General features: G+C 34.0%; 2 protein-coding genes across 2 annotated transcripts; one reads left to right on the plus strand and one right to left on the minus strand.

The window, feature by feature from the left end:
• Positions 1 to 4,887: 4,887 nt before the first annotated feature.
• Positions 4,888 to 6,636, plus strand: LOC133180633 (uncharacterized). Its single transcript, XM_061315104.1, has one exon. It carries the CDS (start codon positions 4,888 to 4,890, stop codon positions 6,634 to 6,636), a length of 1,749 nt encoding a protein of 582 aa, XP_061171088.1.
• Positions 6,637 to 9,634: 2,998 nt separating this feature from the next.
• On the minus strand, positions 9,635 to 20,401 carry LOC133180728 (uncharacterized). Its single transcript, XM_061315196.1, has 14 exons — positions 20,312 to 20,401; positions 19,331 to 19,393; positions 18,927 to 19,199; positions 18,714 to 18,758; positions 17,650 to 17,809; positions 17,063 to 17,163; positions 16,572 to 16,771; positions 15,425 to 15,539; positions 14,738 to 14,877; positions 13,755 to 13,916; positions 13,223 to 13,375; positions 12,357 to 12,527; positions 10,856 to 11,033; positions 9,635 to 10,329 (listed from the first exon to the last, which is right to left on the minus strand). Exons 1-14 carry the CDS (start codon positions 20,364 to 20,366, stop codon positions 10,181 to 10,183), a joined length of 1,965 nt encoding a protein of 654 aa, XP_061171180.1. The 5' UTR covers positions 20,367 to 20,401; the 3' UTR covers positions 9,635 to 10,180.
• Positions 20,402 to 22,110: the final 1,709 nt, after the last annotated feature.

Below are 22,110 nucleotides of genomic sequence, written 5' to 3' on the forward strand. Positions count from 1 at the left end.
GCTAACGTCGAGTGATCATGTGATTTGAAATTACATTTTTCTATCAAAAAGATATTTGACTACTTCATGCAATGGTGGACACTACGTCGAAAATCCTTCGGCAACCACGATCAGCTGTAGTTCTACCACAGAAAGGTATGTTACCATGTTTCTCTCTTTAAGGGGTTTTTTTGATATAAACTCTAAATAAATTACAAGCTCAAATGCACGCATTAGATTTGACACATTCAATTTTTTGCATCAACTCAAAGACTTATACACTCCATCCATTTCTATTTCTATTCTATCCTTCCCATTTATATTCCAGAATGTCAAGCGTTGCAATATTGCATTCTTTCCATTTATAAATGTCAAATGTTGCAATATTCGATCCTTAATATTTATAATTTAGATTGTTTCATTTGTATTCTTAAAGTATTCAATTTGTATTGTATAATTTTCCATTTGTAATGTATATTTTTTATTCGAGGTCTATAACCTCTATAGAAAACTTAAGTTATCTATAGAAAAGTTTTGTAAGGATTGGGTAATAGAGTAAATAGTTGATCCTTACGTTGCGGGTTCGAATCTGAATCCCACTGAGGGACGTGGATATATGTCCTTCGGATAGGACCGTATAAATCGAAGTCCTGTCACAGAAGGCACGAAAAAGATCCCTAATTGCAAAATAGCGCTGAGCGCCGAGTATAGTTCGTGAAGGACTATGTTCATCTAAAATCAGGCTAATGTCAATGTCACTACTCAAACAATACATAACTGTACTGCTCTTTCTAATCTATCTAATGTTTTTGTTTCTGATTTTTTGGTCATATGTCGTAAATTTTTTCAATATGCATTTCGTAATACAGTTTGGGTCTGATTTTATTAAGTGTACAAGTAAACTCTAACTAGATAGAGAGTTTCGTGTATCGTTTATGTATAGGTAAAATGAAAGAGGAGTTCTCAAAACCAGGTTTATATACAAAAGAGCTATTTTCAACAAATAGTTGGAAAATCTGAAACCATTTTACACATCTACAGCACACCTGATCAATCATCTTATGGGTTTTTTTTCTGTTGAGAAGCCCCTCCCTCTAAATAGGAAAAAACTTCCAACTCCAAATTTTATTGGGGGCATGTTGAGGACTTTAAGCGAGGGATCAGGCTTTCAAGACTTAAATGTTTTTATATCAAATTAAAAGTAAAAAAACAATACAGTTAGAAAAAAGTATGGAAAGGGGGATAGGCGCAATGCATAACAAATGCCCACCCCTCACTCAAGATTGTTATGTTCACCTGAGTGGAAGTCGGTACAAGCTAATTAAAACACCTTTCCAAAACTACGAGGGTTGTCCGTAAAGTTCGTGGACAAGCTAAAGTTTAAATAAAAGTTGCGTCATATATATTTATTATTAGCATATTTATAATCCTTTACTATATGTGAATTACAAAATGAAAAATTTTATTCAATTTTAAGTGTATAATTACAATTTTGACTTCATTATTAAACTTGGGATGGTGACCCGGAGCACAACAAAGTTTTCATTAAAAAGTTATTAATCACTTTATACATTTCATTTGTATTTTGTAAAATTCCGCGGAAAGTTGGATGGCTTTTACATTATAAGGATGACAAAAGTAATAACGTCAAACCTGTAAAATTTGAACGTTCAAAGTTTCGAAATGGCAGAGAAATCGAGGTCAGAGTTTATTAAGATAGTTTCGTCATTGTTCGAAAAAGGGACGTTTTCGGAAAAGGTGGAGCAGAGAGTAGTGATAAAATTGTGTGTAGACATCGGAAAAACACCAACAGAGACCCATAAATTCCTTAAACAGTCGGGAAATCATGGCAAAGTAATCTATTCTTTAGTGTTTAAGTGGCACAGAAGATTTTCGGATGAAAGAGACTGTTTACTGGATGACATGCGTGAAGGAAGACCATCGTTTCGAGATTGTAGTGCTGTAAAAAATGAAGTTCGTAACGTGACTTTGCCGTATTTCCGTACATACAGTCGTTTTACGCGGACAGAGGTTTGATGATTTGCAGGATCTGAGACAGGAAGTGTTAAATATTATTTCATGTATGAAACCAGAGCAGTTTGTGCACATTTTTGATGACTGGTTGAAACGACATAAGAAATGTGTTGGGTGAAACGGTAACTGCGTTGAGAAAACTTAAATGTATTTAGCATTCGACGTCGAGTAACGTCAAGGATTTTCGTTTTACTGCTCCGGGTATGAGTGTGTATCTTTTTTGTATCTGATAAAATATAACTATTTGTGCTTTGTTTGTAATTAAAACTTGCATATTAATAAACTGAAACATCAATTTAATGAAAATAATAGTTTCATATATTTTGTCAATGTTTGTCAGTAAATATCAATGTTGTCCACGAACTTTACGGACAACCCTCGTATTTGCATAATTTTTTTCAATTTTCCGATCTTTTTTATTTAAATGTCGAAAAAAAAAATCCCTATGTCAAGCTTTAGGGTTACGTACAGGTAAACATAAAGTTCCTTTTTTTAGTAATGTTGGATCTCATCCAGGCTTTTTGATATCATTGACAGCTGCTTTTTAATAAAATTGAAATTTACTTACCTTGCCATTGGTCATTTGCAAAATTACTTTGTTAAAAAAACATTCTGATTGTACACACAAGCACTATTAAGTTGATATTTAAAAGATTGCTTGAGTTTCTGATTGACAATATCATGTGGTTTTTGGAGACCAGATCTTCCAACAATCTGTGGGAATTCCCATGGGTACCAATTGAGCCCCGTAATTAGCAGACTTATTTTTGTATTCATATGAAGCAGAATATAGTCAAAATCTTATGCATGAGAAGATGAAAACACTTGTTTTGGCCTTTAACTCGACATTTTGATAAATCGACGATGTATTGTCAATTAACAAAAGTTATTCCTATTCATATGTAGACACGATATATCACAGTTAGCTTGAATTAAAAGATACCACAAAGTCTGACACATTTGTTTCATATTTGGATGTTTTACCAGAAATAAGACGTTAATGGTAACCTAACTACCAAGCTTTATGATAAACGTGATAACTTTCAGTCGTCAACTTCCCTCACTTACGTAGCAAAATACCCTTAATTATCACCTGCATATAGGGTTTATATCTTTGAGTTGATTCGATACGCAAGAACATGCTCTACATACAATTTCTAAAACGAGGAAAGTTATTGACAAACAAGTTAATGAAACAAAAATATCAACTGTCTTGTTTGAAATCATCATTTCGCAAGTTCTATGGTCCAAACAATGACTGTGTCAGCAAATACAATCTAACATTAAGTCAAATGGTGATAGACGTATTCAATACTAATTGTGCCATTATTTACACACTGAATACGGATTTTTTCGCCATTTTCCGATCATAACAAGGCTATTAGCACACGACGGTTGTTACCGGTCGACAGGGGATGCTCACTATTCCATGGCACCTGATCACACCTCTGATGTTTTAGAGGTCCGTGTTTGCCCTGCTTCTGATTTGTATTGTTTGAAAGGCAGAGTGTTTGAGCTTATATACCGTTCGTTACAGGACTTTCGATTGTCTATAATTTGGGTCGTTTATGGGCCCAATTCCCAATATTCAAAAATGTTCTTTTCTGCCCAATTGAATGTGTTAATTTTTCCAATAGTCCCAAAAATTAAAGAAAATATATCCGGATAGATATGATAACTTCATTTGTTTTTCATGTTCTTTTGTATTGCAAAACAAAATTTAGTTGATAACAAAGACCAGAAACCCAATATATCATGATTTTAAAGGATAATGGTTATCCCAAAATTTCCTAAAAGGTGGCTATTTTTTTCAATCTTGACCCCATTCTGGCTCCTTTCCTAAAAAGTTGTGTAAGCGTCCTGCGTTATTCTATATTTTATAAGAGAGTTAGGAATTCTTGAATTTTATAATAGGAAAAAAATGTAAGATGCAAAACATACACTACAAATGAAAACTACAATACAAGTAGTACAAATTATGCATCAAAAATCTTGTAATATACAATATTAAAGGGAAAATAAAGAATATAATGGGGAAAAAAAAATTTCCACATGTGACATGCAAACCATCCACCCATCAGTTAATATATTATCTTCGTCATTTTTATCACTGTTTATAAACGCTTTATTCGATAAGTTAATTATTGAACAAGGAATATAAAGTGATTGCTCGTTTAAAATAAGATTGTCTTTATCTACAAATTGGTCATCTGCCATAAAGTACAAAGTTTGTCAGATCGAAGTTACATGAATATATTAAAACTATTAATTTGCTATCAAAAGTCTAACATATACTCATTTATCAATAAATGGTGTATATATAAATAACTTTTACGAACTAAATTTCCCTTATGTTTATTTTGCCAGTTTAAATTTAAATCGATTACTATGGAATCATCATTGTTCTTGGGGACCAATGTTCGTGGATTTCGTAGGTTACACTTACCCACGAGTTGACATCCCCACAAACGTCTATTTTGCAATAATATCGTGTCATGAAATCTACCGTATAAACGAGTTACCTACGAAATAACGTCCTGACGAACAAGTAAACTTTTGCTTGCCGGCAAACGTTGACCCCAAGGAATTAAATTGATTCAACAGTATTTTGATTCTTTGATATTTAGCTATGAAATGTATAGCGTTTGAAAAAAAAATACTCACAATTGTAGGGGATCTTCCTGAACAATGAAATTGACTTACAATTTGTATTACACCCTTCCTTAAAATCAAGTGATCATGTTACTTGCTTGAAAAAAAAAATATGGAAGCTCTTGTATGATACTGTTTTAAAATCATTTTATATTAATTATTTACACTATTAAATATTATAATGCATTGACTTATTTTTCAAATGCAGTTGCCTCGAAATATATGGCTGAAAATAGTGTCAATGAATCTGGGACTGTTGAGTATTACACACTGTGCACAATATGTGAAGAGAAGTCCAGCTTCTCCTGCAATGACTGCCAACAGAGCATGTGTGAGCAGCACAGAGATGTCCATCTCAAAGAAGAGAAAAACAGACACCATGAAGTTGTTCTTCATACAAACAGAAGAATACCCTTGCCTGTAGAAAAATGTCCACTTCATCCAACAAGAGACCTTGAAATCTACTGCGACTCTTGCAGGGATCTTCTTTGTTCCAAATGCTCTACTTCAAATCACAGAAATCACCAGATGTCTGACCTAGAGATTGTCTATAATGAAAAACTACAGCAATGCAAAGATCGACTGACAAAGATCAGTGAAGAAAAATCAAATTCCCAGACAGAACAAACAGAAAAAGATGAGGAAAGATTTAATCTGACGGTATCAGCCATGACGCAAAGAGCTGAGGAGATGAAAGAAGTTGTGGATACCGTCCTCTCCGATAAGATTGCTGAGCTTTATGCAATAAAAGAATCATATTTAAAAGAAACAGATATATTAAAAGACAGGTTTAAAATGGAAGCCTTAATTGTAGAACTAAAAAACAAGATGGAAACTGCATCAATAAAGCCATCCACTCTTTTAACATTCCATCAGAATTTGTCTTCACAAGCACTGGAAATCATGCAAGAATCTATAACAGATCATCCAACATTACCGACATTTATTAAAGGTACTGACGATAAAAGGGAGATAGAAAAACAGTTTGGAGAAATAAATTGGCCAGTAAAAGATTTGATTATTTCTCAAAACAAAGAAGCAATGAATTCAAGTGAGAATTTTCCACCTATGAGTAAAGGGAAAGAAGGAGAGAGCAAAATGACAAAATCGCTTTGTGAGATTCAAGTTGTTCATTCAATTGAATTAGATCTGAAAAAACTAAGACAAATTAACGTCTGTACACCAGCGAATCATTTATCTCTTTCGTCATCGGGGAAATTCTGGGGCAGTAACAGTTCGGGGAATCTCATCCTCTTTGACATGGAGGGAAATATTTTGAAGAAAATATCCACTAACGTATTAGATGTCATAGGTTACCATACAGTCACAACAGAGGGCCACTTACTCTTCACAAATGCCAAATGTAAATCAATCTTCCGAGTGAATAGCGAAATTAACACCACAAGAGTAATTTCAACTGATGATTGGGAACCAGGGGCCATTCATTCCTCCCACATCAATGGAGATATGCTAGTCGGGATGAATAAAAATAAAAAATCAAATGTGACCAGATACAGTAAAAAAGGGAAGAAACTCCAGGAGACTCAGAGGGGTGAGGAAGGGGACAACCTTTATAAGAGTATAACCTACATCACAGAGAACATCAACGGTGACATCTGTACATCAGACTATACTGCCCATAGCGTGGTGGTGGTGACCAGAAGTGGACAGCATCGCTTCATTTATTCTGGTCACCAGTCTCAGTCCGGATTCCATCCTTATGGAATCTGTACAGACAAGCTAGGACATATCTTGGTGTGCAACAGCTACTGTCCTTTGTTTGGAAGAAATTGCCCTAGTGTCCACCTGCTGGATATGGATGGTCAGTTCCTGTCACTTTTACTCCCACCAGATCAATGTCCAAAGAAACCACGTGCTCTCTGTTTGGATGACCAGGACACATTAATGGTCGGAAGTGAGGATAGTTCTACTGTTACTGTGTACAAATATTACCAAAAGAAAGAAAATTAAACATTTATATTCACTGGACGTTAGACAACCTGTCAAAATTGCATTAAGTACAACTCGTACTAAATTTCCAAGTACATTTTATTAGTTGTGAGATACTTGTTAATTATTGGTTATTTATATAATTATTTTTATTTATTTATTTTATTTATTTATTTATTTTATTTATTTATTTATTTTTATATTTATTTATTTATTTATTTATTTATTTTTTTTTTTTTTTTTTTTTTTTTTTTTTTTTTTTTTTGCCAATTCAAAACCAACTTTTAATTTGAAGATTAGAACAATGTAGAACATCAAATTGAAGAAATGTGAAATTTACAAAATTCGTTCATGATTAAACAGGAAAATTTTGACCATGAATATGAATACTGCCATTTTCTTAATTCTTGTATATTTTGTTCTTACTTCTTGTATATCTTGTCTACGATGTCCTAATCAATGTACCGTGTCTTCACAATCTACACAAATTTTCTATACTTACTTTGTCTTTTACGTTCATTGTATTTGTATGACAATGTTGCATGCATGATTTGTAAATGGAATATTAATTCATATAATAAATTAAACATCTGCTTGGACCTCTAAAAAGATCAGAACTGGAATCAGGTGCTATGGAGGAGTAAACATCCCCTGTCAACCGGTCACACCCACCATATGTTCCTTGTTATGATCGGGTAAACGGAAACACCCGCAGACAATTCAGTAAGAAAATAATCGCATAACAATTCGTATGAAAAACGTCAGTCAGCATTTGTCTTAATGATAGATAGTACTTGCTGACAGTCATTGTACCGACCATTTAATTTGCAAAATGTTGACTCTAAACGACACTTTTGATATTTCTGTTTCATCAACTTGTTTGTCAATAGTTTGCCTCGTTTTAGAAATTGTTCGTACATAGAGCGTGTCCTTGAGAATTTAATCAACTGGGAGACAAAAACTCAAAATGCACGTGCTAAGGGTATATTGCTAAATATATTGGAAGTTGACGATAGAAACGTGGAAGGCATCACGTTTATCATAATGTTTTGTTCATAGGTTTCCATAAACTTTTTTTCTTTTAAAATATCCAAATACGAAAGTGATTGTCAGACTTCGTGATTTTTTTTTTAAATTTCAAATTCAAAGGTATATGTCGAATCAATGTAGGACTGAAAATGAATAGTTAATTCAGAAAACGTCGTCGATATATCTATATGTTGAGTTGAAGGCCACAACAAGACACTTCTTTTCATGTAAAAGTTTTTGAATAAATTCTTAGTTTCAAATGAATATAAAAATTGGTTTGCTCATAACGAGGCGCAATCGGTATTCAAGGAGATTCAGGCAGTTGGAAGACTTGATCTCCAAAACCTACGTAGATATTGTCAATCAGAATCTCAAGCATCATTTTAGTATTAACTTCAGAGTACTTGTGTGTACAATCAGAATGTTTCTTTAACAAAATACTTTTGTAAATGCCTAATGACAATGTAACTACATTAACGAGTTCCATTTCTATTGAAAAAGCAGCTTTTTATGGTGCCAAAAAGCCCGGGCTTTATTATATCGTGGTGAATGATTGTATAAAGTGTTGAAGTCGTATTATTGACCTTATTGATTTTGGTAAAATTTTGTGATTTCCAATTTTCTAAAAGTTCCTTGGAATTCTTATTTATCCACATCTGATCTACACCACTTCTCAGATATATTGATGTAGAGTGATGTATGAATTTTCAACACTTTATATGGCAATTTTTCATGATGAATTAAATTTACGCCTACGTCATCGACAAAATTTACGACCTTTAGTAAAATTCAGCACAGGCTTTCCGATATAACAGAAAACTGTTTCTTCAGGTGACTCGTACATTTCAATATCTTGTGATTGGGTATCTGTGATTTTAAAAAAATCGTTCAGATCCTATACCCAGTTACTCTGACGTTGATATTAAGATGTTTGATTTCCTCATTGACAACATCTTCGCAGTTCAGAAACAAGGACCTCTAGCAATCTGTTGAATTTTAGCTCCTTTATGAACAGACATATTTTAATACTCATGAAGCAGAATTTATTCAAACATTTCAACAAGAAAAACCGACTTTCTCTTAGAATTTAGATTGATGACCTTCTTCTTATCAAAATTTTCACTTTTATTCTTACGTTGAATTTATATATCCCACTGAGAGTTTGACACATGTCTCATGTTTGGAAATTTTACAGGAAAAAATACATTATTTGCAAAAACACAACTGTATGATAAACATAATGATGACAAACAAGTGGATAATACAAGGGTATCCACAATCCATTTAAATCAACATTTTATGTGCACATTCTGTTGTCAATACAAAGGGCCTTGAATACAATTACAATCTGTTTTATGTCAAATTTGTCACCAAGTCGTATTTGTCATTAAGATCAATGTATTTAATACATTGTTAGGTAAATGGCTCAATTTCATTGATAAGACAAAAGGGCTCATGGTTGGACAGGCTGGTGTGGCCAGTTCACAGGTCCTTTACTTCTCAACTGCACCTGATCCCACTAACGATGATTTTAGAGATCCATGTTGGCACCACTCCCATTTGGCATTGCTTAATTAAACTTTTGATTACTGTTTATCATCAAAATGTACAGCTTTTTAATGCTTTATACAACCATTTCACTAAACCTATTTATTTTGACTACTGCATTAATACAGACAGCTCTCAACAAGTTTGACAGGCATCTCATCCCAACTCAAGTGTTTCAAGGGACCCCCGAGTTTGCTCTTTTGAAGGTTTGTATTGTAAACATGATCTATGAGACTATACTAGTCTTATTACAGATTACAAATTAATGCTGCTGGCATTTCTTTTTTCCTTTTATTGAAGCAAACTGTTACCTTTCCTTCATTTGGCTAATTACATGTATATGATATAAACTGAATTTTAAGTTTTTTTTATATAATCTTACATAGATACATGTACTCAATAACCATTAAATAATGTAAATATTATTTACAACTCTTTCATTCAAAAATTTATTCATAACAAAGTTATAACAAGAAATAGTATTATGTGTTCTATACAAATGTTTTTGCAAGAAGGGGAATAATTGTAGAAATAAAATTTAGAAGAAATTTTTTTAAAAAATTACTATTCCTTTGTTAATATCAATAAAAATTTATCAATATAGTGGTGCTTGACCTTATGAAGTGGTACCTAAGAATCTTAACTAACTCAGAAATGACAAAAATCTGCATTATCATTTATGATCCATCCTCTAAAATCAAATATATATACAAGTACAATGAATTTACATTGAACAAGATTTCATATTTAAACCTTTTCTTCTATAACCATTAGAACACAGTTTCTTACAAATGTCAGCTAACATTTATTTGCTTTCCTAATCAACTTCCTGGTCAGTGGTGTGAAATAAGACAGCAATGTAGTAAATACATGTATAACTTCACCCCCTCCTACCTCACATCACATTAAGTTGAAAGGTCACTGATAAAGGACCTCGGGTCAATTAATTTTGTTTCCATGTCAACAGTGTCTGATAAACCTCCATGGGTCACCGACTGAATTGTCTCTTGCCGTGTCCTTTACTTTTCAGTGGTTTATACAGTTTTGCTTTGTGTTCAAACTTGTCTCTATGGTAACCAAATCCTCCAGGTTTACCTCTGTGACCTTTGTTTTTGCCTCCTTTCTTTCCATGTACATCTAAAATCAAAAGAGATCAAAATAACATCAAAAGAGAGGTGAAAAAAAAAATCCAAAAAATGTCATAAAATACCAAAAGTGAGATCAAAATAACATCAAAAGAGAGACAAAAAAATTACATCCAAAAAATGTTATAAAGTACCAAAAGTGAGATCAAAATAATATCAAAAGGGAAACGAAAAAAATTAAAATCCAAAACATGTCATAAAATACCAAAAGTGAAATCAAAATATCATCAAAAGAGAGGTGTAAATTACACCGAAAGAAAGATTAAATTAACTTCAAATGACTGATAAAAATAAAATCATAAAAATGGCAAAATAACACCAAACATGGTTACTGAAAAAAAAATCTAAAATTGAATTAAACAACAACTTTCATACAACATTATACATGTAATCCAATAAAAATAACTCTTGCATTGCTTTATCAATGCAAAAAAAAATGTAACTATGGAATTTCTGTTACTATGATGGACCTTTTAATAGTACACTATCTTAGACTTTATACCTGTACTAAAGCTTACCCAGATCTACGTAGGGTGGGTTACGGAATCCGAATGACAGCGCCACCTTCTGGAGATCTAAGCTGTTGACGTCGTAGATATTTTTGAGGCTGTGAGAGGCGAATGCTCGGATGTAAGATTTATAGGCTTCCTGTGCGGACTTGTGTAGGAAGTAATTCTTCTCTATCAGTTTCTCCAACTAGATACAAATATTACACAGACAACATTATAAACATAGGTAATCAAAGATTACTTAGCTCACCTCGACGAATGTTATCTATAAGTAAGGCAAATCTCACATGATATTTTTTTCCTAGTTAGTGTACATCCAAAGATCAATATCCATCAATATCAGAGTCAGAATCCAAAGCAATTCTGGAAGTGTCCATCCCTAGATACATCATCATCTATGTTAATTTAGTTAAAATATGGCTAAAATTCACTGATGTGGAAAATCTAGGTCAGATCCAGCATCCGAAGCAAGTGTGGTAGTGTCCATCCCTAGATGCATCATCCATGCAAGTTTGGTCCAGGTAGGGCTTATAGTTCCTTGGGAATGGACCTGCTCCAAAAACTTTAACCTGGTCACTCATCTGGAAAATCTAGGTCAGATCCAGCATCCGAAGCAAGTGTGGTAGTGTCCATTCCTAGATGCATCATCCATGCAAGTTTAGTTCAGGTAGGGCTTATAGTTCCTTGGGAATGGACCTGCTCCAAAAACTTTAACCTGGTCACTCATCTGGAAAATCTAGGTCAGATCCAGCATCCGAAGCAAGTGTGGTAGTGTCCATCCCTAGATGCATCATCCATGCAAGTTTGGTCCAGGTAGAGCTTATAGTAACTTGAGAATGGACTTGCTCCTAAAACTTTAACCGGGACGCGGACGCTGACGCCTATGCCGGGGGTATAACATAAGCTCATCTCGACTTCGTCGAGGTGAGCTAAAACTAAAATCAGTCCTCAAAATAATACAATAGATGATTGAAAGGAGGTAGTTCTGTCAGTATTAAATTATCTCTTCTGCTCATTTGTATTGTCTATCTACATGTAAATACATGCAGCTCAGAAGTTGAAAAACTCATGTTTGTTAAACAGTATTTCAGGAGATCCATATTACCATGAGCTTTTATATTTTCGTCAACATTCTTTTTTTTAAACAAAGAGGTTTTCTTTGCTGATTTTTATAGCACATTTAAGAGTTTCTTATACAAAGGTTTATCAAGTAAATCTATTACATTCCTTCCATTACAGCCTCCCCAGTTACTGTAGAACCATTAGACTTCGTGGTGGCTCAATTTTTGTGGAATTTGTGGGTACTCTCATCCACGAATTAACATCCTCCTCGAATTCATAAATTAGGGTTATAAAATCATATTTCATTTTGTAGGTTTAAGAGAAAACATGAAATTACGTACCCGTAAATCAGTAAAATTTAAGCAATCTACAAAAATTGGCCCCCACAAATTTTAATGATTCCATGGTTAATTAATCCTCCTTAACACAAATACAAGTTTCCTCTTACCTGTGCCTGTATGTTGGAAATCTTACTCCAGGAGAAATCAAACTCATTCAGTGGGACCTTGGCATGTTTCAGATATCGCAGGAATCCCAGCTCCTCAGGACGTAGAATCAACAGAGCGTGACCAATACCCCCCTCCCCACGTGCTGTTCTACCAACACGATGGATGTATTCCTACAAAAACAAAGGCTTTAAATTATGAAACTTACTGTGGTTTATCATTTTTTAGTAAATATCAATCATGGTGGTTTTTGCTGTCGAGTCAAACCTCGAAATTAGGTGATAACAGAGCTACACTTTCCTAACTACAGAATAGGATAAGGTAGATGCAGCTGTCAATTAATTGCATTTAAAAAAATAAATAAATAAATAAACAACAAAAACAAAAATCAGCTTTGAAAGTAAAAAAAAAAATTGCAGTAACATTAAAATATAATTTGAATTTATTTGTTGATTTTGTTCCAACTCAGTTACACGTAATGTGTCAATACTTGGTTTAAATGTTCACAAGTTTTGATTACATATTCGTATATAAAATGCTCATATCTTGAAAATACACATTCACTAATAATTGAACGAGCACACAATATACATGTATTAAGATCACAATAGAAACTAAAACAATAAAAGATCCTGGTTGTTCAAGATACTGAAGTGCTTTTTTTTTTATTAAAAAAAAAGGCATTTAGAAAAATTCAAATTATTTTCATCATAATTTTAGTAAAATTGAAACAAAAAATGAAAATGCTTCACATATAGAACTTTATTAGTTTGTACTTTAACAGTAACCTTTTTTATAGTTTTGTTTACTTCACTGCAGAAAACAAACTGAATATTGTTTAATTTTCTGACCTCTACAAGTCACTAACCTTTGGGTCATCTGGTGGGTCAAACTGGACGATCCAGTCAACTCGAGGGATGTCCAGACCTCGGGCCGCTACGTCTGTACACAACAGAATGGACTCCTTAGAGTTACAGAACTGGAAGAAGGTCTGGGTCCGCTTTGTCTGTTTTTGTTTTCCCTACAATAAATAAGCTGTAGATGACTCTAGCTGTGTAAGCATTGACCCAGTTTTTATAATTTCAAAGCATAATTTCAAAGCTTCTTGATTATCTAAAGTATGGGATCAGGATTCAGTTGGAGGAATTGTGAAGGGCTAGACCAGAGGTTCAATCTGGACCCCCGTTAGTTCTCTAGACAGGTGCTCTATCTATTGAGGTAACTGGCTACCAGTCACAACCATGCCTGTCTAGTTTATCAATAACATTACCATTAATGGATTTTCCTCTATAAAAGCTTGACACCAGTAAATTTAAAATAGATCTCAATTCATTCTTAACCGTCACATTTACATATTGATGTTGCTTACTAGCTCAGGGTAAAGTTCAACACACACTTACATGTATACACATCACTGGTATATCTATGTAGTTCAGAAGCTCGTGGTAGTATTTGACAGCCATACAAGAACTGAAGAAAACCATCACTTTCTTTTTCCGATTTTTCTTCAGGAAGGTGAAGAGCAGTAAAAATCTCTTGTCTGACGGACAAACGACGTAACCCTGGTAACAAACAAACATTTTTTTTCATTTTAATGAAAATCTTGATTTCTCCCTTGGTCGTTACAAGAAATTCTGAAAAATCTTAATAATCAATATATTTCTTCCATTTAAGAAATAAGGTATCATTTTAAAACTTTTATCAGGATGTAATTACGAATTGGTCATGTGATCAAATTCCATAATGCCCAAAGGGCTTTATGGTAGATTTGATCACATGCCAACCCACATTTAAATCCCGATAAATGTTTAAAAATGATACCTTATTACTTATATTTACATTTGAAACTGATTTACAACATATATTTTGTACAAAAGTTCTACACCCATAAAATGATTTTAATTTTTTCAAACCTCAATGGTATAAATTGAATGTTTTGAACAAGTCTACCACTTATGGCATCACTGTAAAATTATGTCAATCATTTATGACTAAACAATGAATTTGAGGACACATAATGAACCTGTCTTTACACAGAAATAAATACCCCTTGCTTAGATAGCGTAATATAAAGGAAAACATTTCAAAATGTAAATATATAATTTTAAAACTGAATCACAATATATACCTTACAAATTACCTAGCTATTAACTGAAAATTGTGAAAAAAATCCAATTTGTTTGTTTCTCATCTCCATCAATAGAAAGAAAAGAAATTCTATTTTTTTCACCAGCAGTTATCTCTGACTCACATTACAAACACAATATCTACTTTTACCACTACCCTGTCCCCCTTGTTATCACCTATTTTTACCCCTATCCTATTATGCACAGCCAGTATCAATATTTACAGTACTTTTATTCTAATCCTGTGACTTGCTTACCTGCTCCAGACCCTCCACAGTGGCGCTGTCCTTCCTGTCATCCACACCGACGTACAGCGGCTCCTTCTTCAGAGAAATCCGCGACAGGTCCTCCACCTTCCTTGTCTGTGTGGCTGAGAACAACATTGTCTGACGCCTCTCTGATGTGATACAAAAATAATCAATGTAAAAAATTTATACTGTAGATGAATCTGTAAGCATTGGTAAGGCTTTCTCACCTTTGTAAATACAATATGGAGTTATATCTATATCATTAAATCAGTAAAAAAAAAAAACATGAAATGGCAGTACATGTAAATGGTGGTGGAGGAAAAGATTAAAGATTACGTCCAACACAGTAAGAGGCCATTCAACAAGGATCCACGAGGTTTACATTCTTTTTTTTCTTTTAAACTTCCATAGCCTTTGCTCTTCTTCCATCAATAAGTATTTTCAGACAACAATAAAATATAATAAACGATACTATCTATTGAGGCTTACTGTATACAGGGAAATTTTCACCCATTTTTTTTCCTGCTTTTGCACTTGGCTCAAGTGGTCAAAATAAAACGAGGCAAATTAAAATAAGACAGCATATCTCTTTCACCCTACTGTGCCTGGATGAATTTAAAATGGGGCAAAATAATTTGCAAGTGTAAAAGGACAAAATAACATGAGGCGAAAATTAATCCTGTAGACAGTATTTACTTGGCAGAAGCTTCATGATCTGTTTCATTTCCTCCTCGAATCCAATCTCCAGGATCCTGTCCGCCTCGTCAATAATCAGACACTGGAGGTTCTTATACATGAAGTTAGGGGTATTCTGAAATAAAAATAGGTACTTATACAACAGTTTCTGAACTTAGAATTCATCAATCCCAAGCTCATGAGTACATGCAGCCAAAAATTCAAAAACTCTAGTTTTTGTTGCACTTGAGACTGTATTTGATCATTTCTCTTGTAGGAAATAATTTTGTAAATCAAGAAAACTTATGTCCTACTAAAGGAAAAACTTTCCTTATATAGTTTGAATTCATAGCAATTTTTTGCATCCATTAGTGTTGAATAAAGTGGCTTTAAACCTATAACAAATAAGATAAAATGCCTCTGTGAACACAGACTATGCTCAAATCAACAGGGCTTATGCAAGTTACTAGATGTGATAAGTCAAATACAGAAGCTAGAGTACAAGAAAATGTCTCAGTTAACACAGAGATCATATTGATCTCAACTCATCTCAACAGGACTCGTGTGAGATACTGGAGACGATGATGAGATCAATCAGATTTGCGCAGTGTTTGTCATCATTGACATCAACACATGTACAGTAATAATATAGGTTAACTCTAGTCTCATCTAACTGCCGAGGTATTGTGCAAAGTCTACATATTCAAGAAGTGATGTACTAGGGGTTAAAGCTTACATAAGTGATGCAGTAATGTTGTATACATTTGGTAGTGACAGATACACAGCTTCCTACTAGCTTGGGCTAGTGGGTTAACCCTTTAGCTCAATCGGTAGAGCACTAGACTGGCAAGCCAGAGGTCCCAGGTTCAATCCCCAGCAGAGGCACATAAAAGTCTCTGTTACAAACATGCAGAGAAATTTTCATTTCCTTTTTTTCATTTTTGACTGTTTTGCACTACAACTCTCAAGCACATCCTCTGGGAATAAGGTAAAGAATGGCAGACAGTTTCTCAAATGTAACAGTTACAGTATGAAAAGATTTAAGAAGAATTTATTGTGTTCAATATTGCCATTCTGTGATAAACAGAGATATGATGGAAAATTTTCAGCATGCTAACATGTTGTCATGGCTTCAGCACTCCCCTGTAACCAACACTTTAGCACTTACCTGTAAATGGTCAAGTAATCGACCAGGTGTGGCGACAAGGATGTTAATCCCCTTGCCAAGTTTCTTGGCTTCCTCCACACGACTCGTGCCCCCCATGATCAGACCATAAGTGTGACAGTGATATTTCAGTAACTCCTTCAGGACCCCAAAAGTCTGCATGGACAACTCCCGAGTGGGAGAGATTATAATACAGCCAGTACCTATGAATACATGTAAATACACAGTCAATGTCTATGGACAGTGTTCCATTCTCTCAAGACAATACTGTGGAATCATTTAATTCCTACAGGTCAATGTTTGTAGACAATCAAAACTTTACTGGTTTGAGGGGATGTTATTTCATGGGTAATTTAAAGTATACAAGAGACGTAAAAATGAACATGCAGAAATATCTAGAGAGAACAGAAATTTTTTAAGCATTTCTAAAACCATCTCTTACAGCTGACAACGATCGATCTGAGTTTTCTATTTTAGACGTCTATTTATCTTACCATTGCGAGGCATGAACTTGAGTTTGTACAGCAGTTCTACTGCGGGCAGCAGGAAGGCTAACGTCTTACCACTTCCTGTCTTGGCTGCTCCCATTAAATCCCTAACAACATAAAACAACATTACGCCACTAAAAAATAGTCCTTAATAAAATAAAAACAAAATTACTTTTAAAAAGATAAAATCTGTTTGTTTGTCAATAACTTTATCGAACATATTATTTGAAATTCTTCCTCAGTCTACCATGTTTATATATATGGGCACACTTCTGTGTGTGTTTATATGTCATCATTATGAGGCATCAGAATACAGATTTATCCAGTTAAATATCAATGGTAAACACATCATGATGGGATAAATGTTTAAACAATCAAACTTCGTTATCTCAAACTTGATGGGACTCAGAAAAGAACTTTCAGATATCTGAGAGTTTGAGTTTAAAATACATAAAATGAAAGTGGTATTGACTTCAACCTTACTGGTACTTCAACAGATCAGTGATAGATACAAAAGTTCACAAGTGAAAAAGCTGGGTCAGTATTACCTACATGTACATCTAGTACTTACAGAGATAAACAAGTATACACACCTGCCCTCCAATAGGTGGGGAATAGTGCTGGCCTGTATCTCTGTCATGTGGGTGAAGCCCATGTCAGCGATCCCCTTCAGAGAGAGGTCGGAGACAACGCCCTCTAGTGAGGAGAAAGAGGTATCGGTCAGGATTCCGCCCCCTACCGTTGTCCCTGGCACTAGAAGCATTATTGAATAAATCTACTCATGTATTTTTAATCTCCTATTATTCATGTGTAAGAACACACACATCCTACATATCTCACGAGAAAACGTTAACAGTTTTAGGAATTTTTTAAAATTTATAACACATGTATAACCTGTAAATATTCTATCAGTATCAAGCAATTTATAAAGGCAGTGATTGGGAAGGGCTTGCGCCACACGCCATAGTCGCATTGAAGTGAAAATTGGCGTATCAAATCGACCTTTGGTGGAGCCAAGGTGCGCATTCAAATTTTAGCGATGTTAGTTGGAAATATATTGCATACGACTTTCTTGCTTATTATACTTTCGTTTTAAAATGTAGCCATTTTAATACAACAAATCTCAGTGGTTAAAACCCAGCAAAACTGCTTCCTGTTACATGCAGCACTTTATATAGCAAACTACCTGCGTCTCCGGTTTGGTACAAACGAACTCTGGTGGAAGTTTGCTTTATATAGGACAACAAAGGTACATTAACTCACTCATTTCCAATGTTTAATTGAAATTTTGACATTATTGATCCAAAATACACGAAAATTATATTGTTTGCAGGTTCATTTAAATGTGCTACACTGCATATGTGAAAAATAAAATTTCGTTAATGAAGAAACGTGTTTCTTTTCGAATCTGACGCTTGTTTTCATTTAGTTTTTTCTTAATATGGCCCATCAGAATAAGTAGATGGCCCATTCATTTTCAAAATGGCCCATTAAAAACTTTGACAGTTGCGCCATTGTCCCATTCACCTTGATGACCTTCCAATCACTGTAAAGGTCTACCATCAAGCAATTTATACATGATTTACCATGAAGTGTATTTTTCTAGTATCAATGTATCTTTGATAAATCATCCTATATATACATATAGAAAGCTTACATTTCTCTTCTTCCTTTGAATCAGCTTCTGTTTTCAACTTTTTCTCTGCAAAAGACACATTACAAAAAATTCACTATAAAAGTATTTCTAATGCATGAAATAACTACAAAGAGAGAGAGAGAGAGAGAGAGAGAGAGAAAAAAGAAACATAATTATTATGGAAATTGACAGGTATAAGAATCAGTGTTTTAAAATGTTGCTTGAAGATTTTACTTGTTGATTCAGAAGAATCTGCCTGTTGTGAATTCAGTTTCCTTTTCTTTTTGTCCTGTTTATTTTTGACCATTTGATTGTCTACTTTTTCCTCTTCCTCCTCCTCATCTCCTTCATTGTCATCTGCTTCATCATCTTCTTCTTCATCATCATCGTCACTGTCCTCGTCACTCTCTTCCTCATTAACATCTGATTCATAGCCTTCATTGCTATGTAAATCACTATCACCAGAATCAATGTCACTGTCATCAACCACACTCTCATCGTCACTGCCTGTAACATCACCACATATAAAAGAAATTGTTATAGTGTATACCAAGCATGTTCATGGAAATTAAAAACAGTCACTGTTAAAAGAAAATCAAACCCACATGATTGATAAGTGATTTTAATTGATATCTCACCCATATCTGTAACTTTGGATGGTTTTTCTTTTTCTAATTCTACAATCTTTCTTTTCTTTATTCCTAAAATGGGATTAAATATGTATTTTATTCCAACACTTACATGTTGTAATTCACTTAGAGTAACATTTCTAGATCTGTAAAGCAGAATTTTAAAAAAAAGTGGAACAATTTCTCTCAGTCTCTTACTAGTTAAGTACGTTTAATAGAAAAATGACACATAAACAGGTCCAGAACAATCAGTACATTTAGCTACGTAGCTTAAATTACCTACTGTAGCTTTATTTACCTACCTCATGTAGCTTTATTTAGCTATTTCAAGGCAACTTTTCACAATTTTGCTTTTTATTTTAAAAAGACAAAAAAATCCCAAGTAAATGTCTACTAATATTTATTCTAGGTATTAATTAAAAGCAATCCAAAGCAAAGATAGTTTTAACATTGCTGCATTTCAACACTTTTAAGGAAAATATGTATTTTCATTGTTTGATTAACTGTACACCACCTTATGTGCGATGAGGCGTGGATAAGTATGATTACTTCACATCGTGCTCGTGTTAACCAAAACTGGTTTTCTTTGTTATATCACTCAAGAAGTAACTGTTAGGTCACAAATTAACTGTTGTACATAGCCCCAAAACTTTTAGAACTTTGATTGCAATTGCGCAGAAAAAGACACATTTCCAAGAGTGATTTTTTCATGAATTGTTTTCAGACGAGTTCAAAGTTGAAAATTATCACTGCATCAAAGTACAATTTTCTGCACTTTCTGGGGAAAATGCTAATTTGAGAAATAAGTTTGATTTAGTAGGTAAATAAAGAGCTCTACTTTAACTTCTGGTAGGTAAATAAAGCTATGTAGGTAATTCAAGCTACGTAGCTAAATCTAGTGATTGTACCAGACCTGGTAAACACTATTGCCGATAAAATAAAGTAAAAACGAGTAGGAGAATCTATATAGTATCTTACAATACTACAAACCTTTCATTTTTGCTTTTGTTGGTAAAGATTTCTGTGCTTTATTTTGCTTTCCCATTCCCACGGCACGTGTGTTTCAAGATATTGTTTTACCGGAAGTTCTGCGATGTTGACATGAAATAAATAACTAGTACAAATTCTTTTCGTGTAATTCAATAACTTGTACACTACCTCAGTTCAATGACTTGCATTGTCAGAGCAGAAAGTTTAAATATTTATCCTCAGTATTATTTATGAAAATGTAAAACTCGATCTCTTTAATAATTTTTTTAAGTCCACTTTTTTATTTGGTTATTTAAGGGGGGTGAATACTGCTATCAAAAGTCTTCAGAATTTTTTGTAAAACGGGTATATTTTTATTAACTACACACAAAGCTTAATTTAAAACCAAGACAAAAAAATAGGGGTCAATATGCTTCTTTTGGCGCTACGGTGTTTGACTTTTTTGCACCACAGTTGTGTCTTGTAACACACAAATTGATCACTTTTTCCAAGTTTTTCCTCCAATCAGTATTTTTAATCCAAATTAGTCAATCTTTGGTTATTCTATCTAAAATTTAAAACATGATTGTGACGTAAACCTTTTGTTTGTGTTGTCCATTCTATGGCCTAATGTTGAGCTTACTCACCATACAATCCATTAAGTCACCTGTAAGTGTCTAGGGCGGGGACGATATATCGAGATATCGATAATATCGATACTGTGTGAGGACGATACGCATATCGATACGTATGAAGAAATATCGAAATATCGCAAAAAAAATTCTGAGTTAGGTTTTTCTTTGTTTACTTAACATTTAGGATTTAGTTTATAAAATAAATATGCTAAATATGAAATACATAATAATTAACACCACTTGTGTAAGATAATTTTGTTTTACAACATATATACAACTTCTTTGAATAAATTATTCTTATTTTTGAAGAAAGGTTTTGTTCATTTCAATACAAAAAAAATTTATAACCAATTCAACATATCGTGATACGTATCGTATCGTGGCTCAAATATCGTGATATGTATCGATATAGAAAAAGTTGTATCGTCCCAGCCCTATAAGTGTCCATTCTTTTTGAAAAACTGTCCGCATATAGAGAAATGGTGTTCATTCTGCTGATTTGCATATCGGACATTTTGGAATTATAATGGCGGCCGAATTTATAAAGGTTTATATATAAAGAAAATACAAAAAATCGCGAATTTTTATATCCTAACTATTTCGGATAAAGTTCTTCCGCCGATGGTTTGATTCTTCTTTTAAAATATCTTCTACCGGAAATAACAAGGTTGTTGATACCAAAGTGAAAGTTGCGACCGCCTTTTTGATTTGAAAATTCGAAGCGAGAGTATATTGTTTTAATGATTGATTGTTTGTTGTTTAACGTCCCTCTCGAGAATTTTTCACTCATATGGAGACGCCACCACTTGCCGGTGGAGGGCTACAAATTCTGACCTATACTCGGCACTTACAGCCATTGAGCAGTGAGGGATCTTTCTCGGGCCGGCACCTACTGCGACACGGGACCTCGGTTTATACGGTCTCATCCGTAGGACCGGTCTCCACGTCCCACAGTGGGATTCGAACCCGCAACGTAAGGATCAACTCCTTACTCCGCGACTCTTTAAAAATCTTCTTCTTTACTCCAGGACATCAAGCAGTCAAACTGTTGGCATGATTGTAATAAGCATTGAGCCCTCTACCAAAATTGTGAAATTCATGGCCCCAGGGTCAGGGGTTCTGGTGCTAGGGCGGGGCTATATAGATCATATAGTGAAAGTGCATTATTTCTTTGAAAATCTTCTT

Source organism: Saccostrea echinata, unplaced genomic scaffold, assembly GCF_033153115.1.
Source record: "Saccostrea echinata isolate AGI-Se365-2 ecotype Australia unplaced genomic scaffold, CSIRO_AGI_Sech_v1 ptg000007l, whole genome shotgun sequence".
Classification (NCBI taxonomy): Eukaryota; Metazoa; Mollusca; class Bivalvia; order Ostreida; family Ostreidae; genus Saccostrea; species Saccostrea echinata.

Coding starts and splice junctions, on each gene's coding strand:
- LOC133180633 (XM_061315104.1), top strand. CDS start 4,888: ATGGCTGAAAATAGTGTCAATGAATCTGGGACTGTTGAGTATTACACA.
- LOC133180728 (XM_061315196.1), bottom strand. CDS start 20,366: ATGGGAAAGCAAAATAAAGCACAGAAATCTTTACCAACAAAAGCAAAA. Junction 19,200..19,330: donor ATCCAAAGTTACAGATATGG/GTGAGATATCAA, acceptor GTGATGTTACAG/GCAGTGACGATGAGAGTGTG. Junction 16,772..17,062: donor CAAGTTCATGCCTCGCAATG/GTAAGATAAATA, acceptor ATGTATTCATAG/GTACTGGCTGTATTATAATC.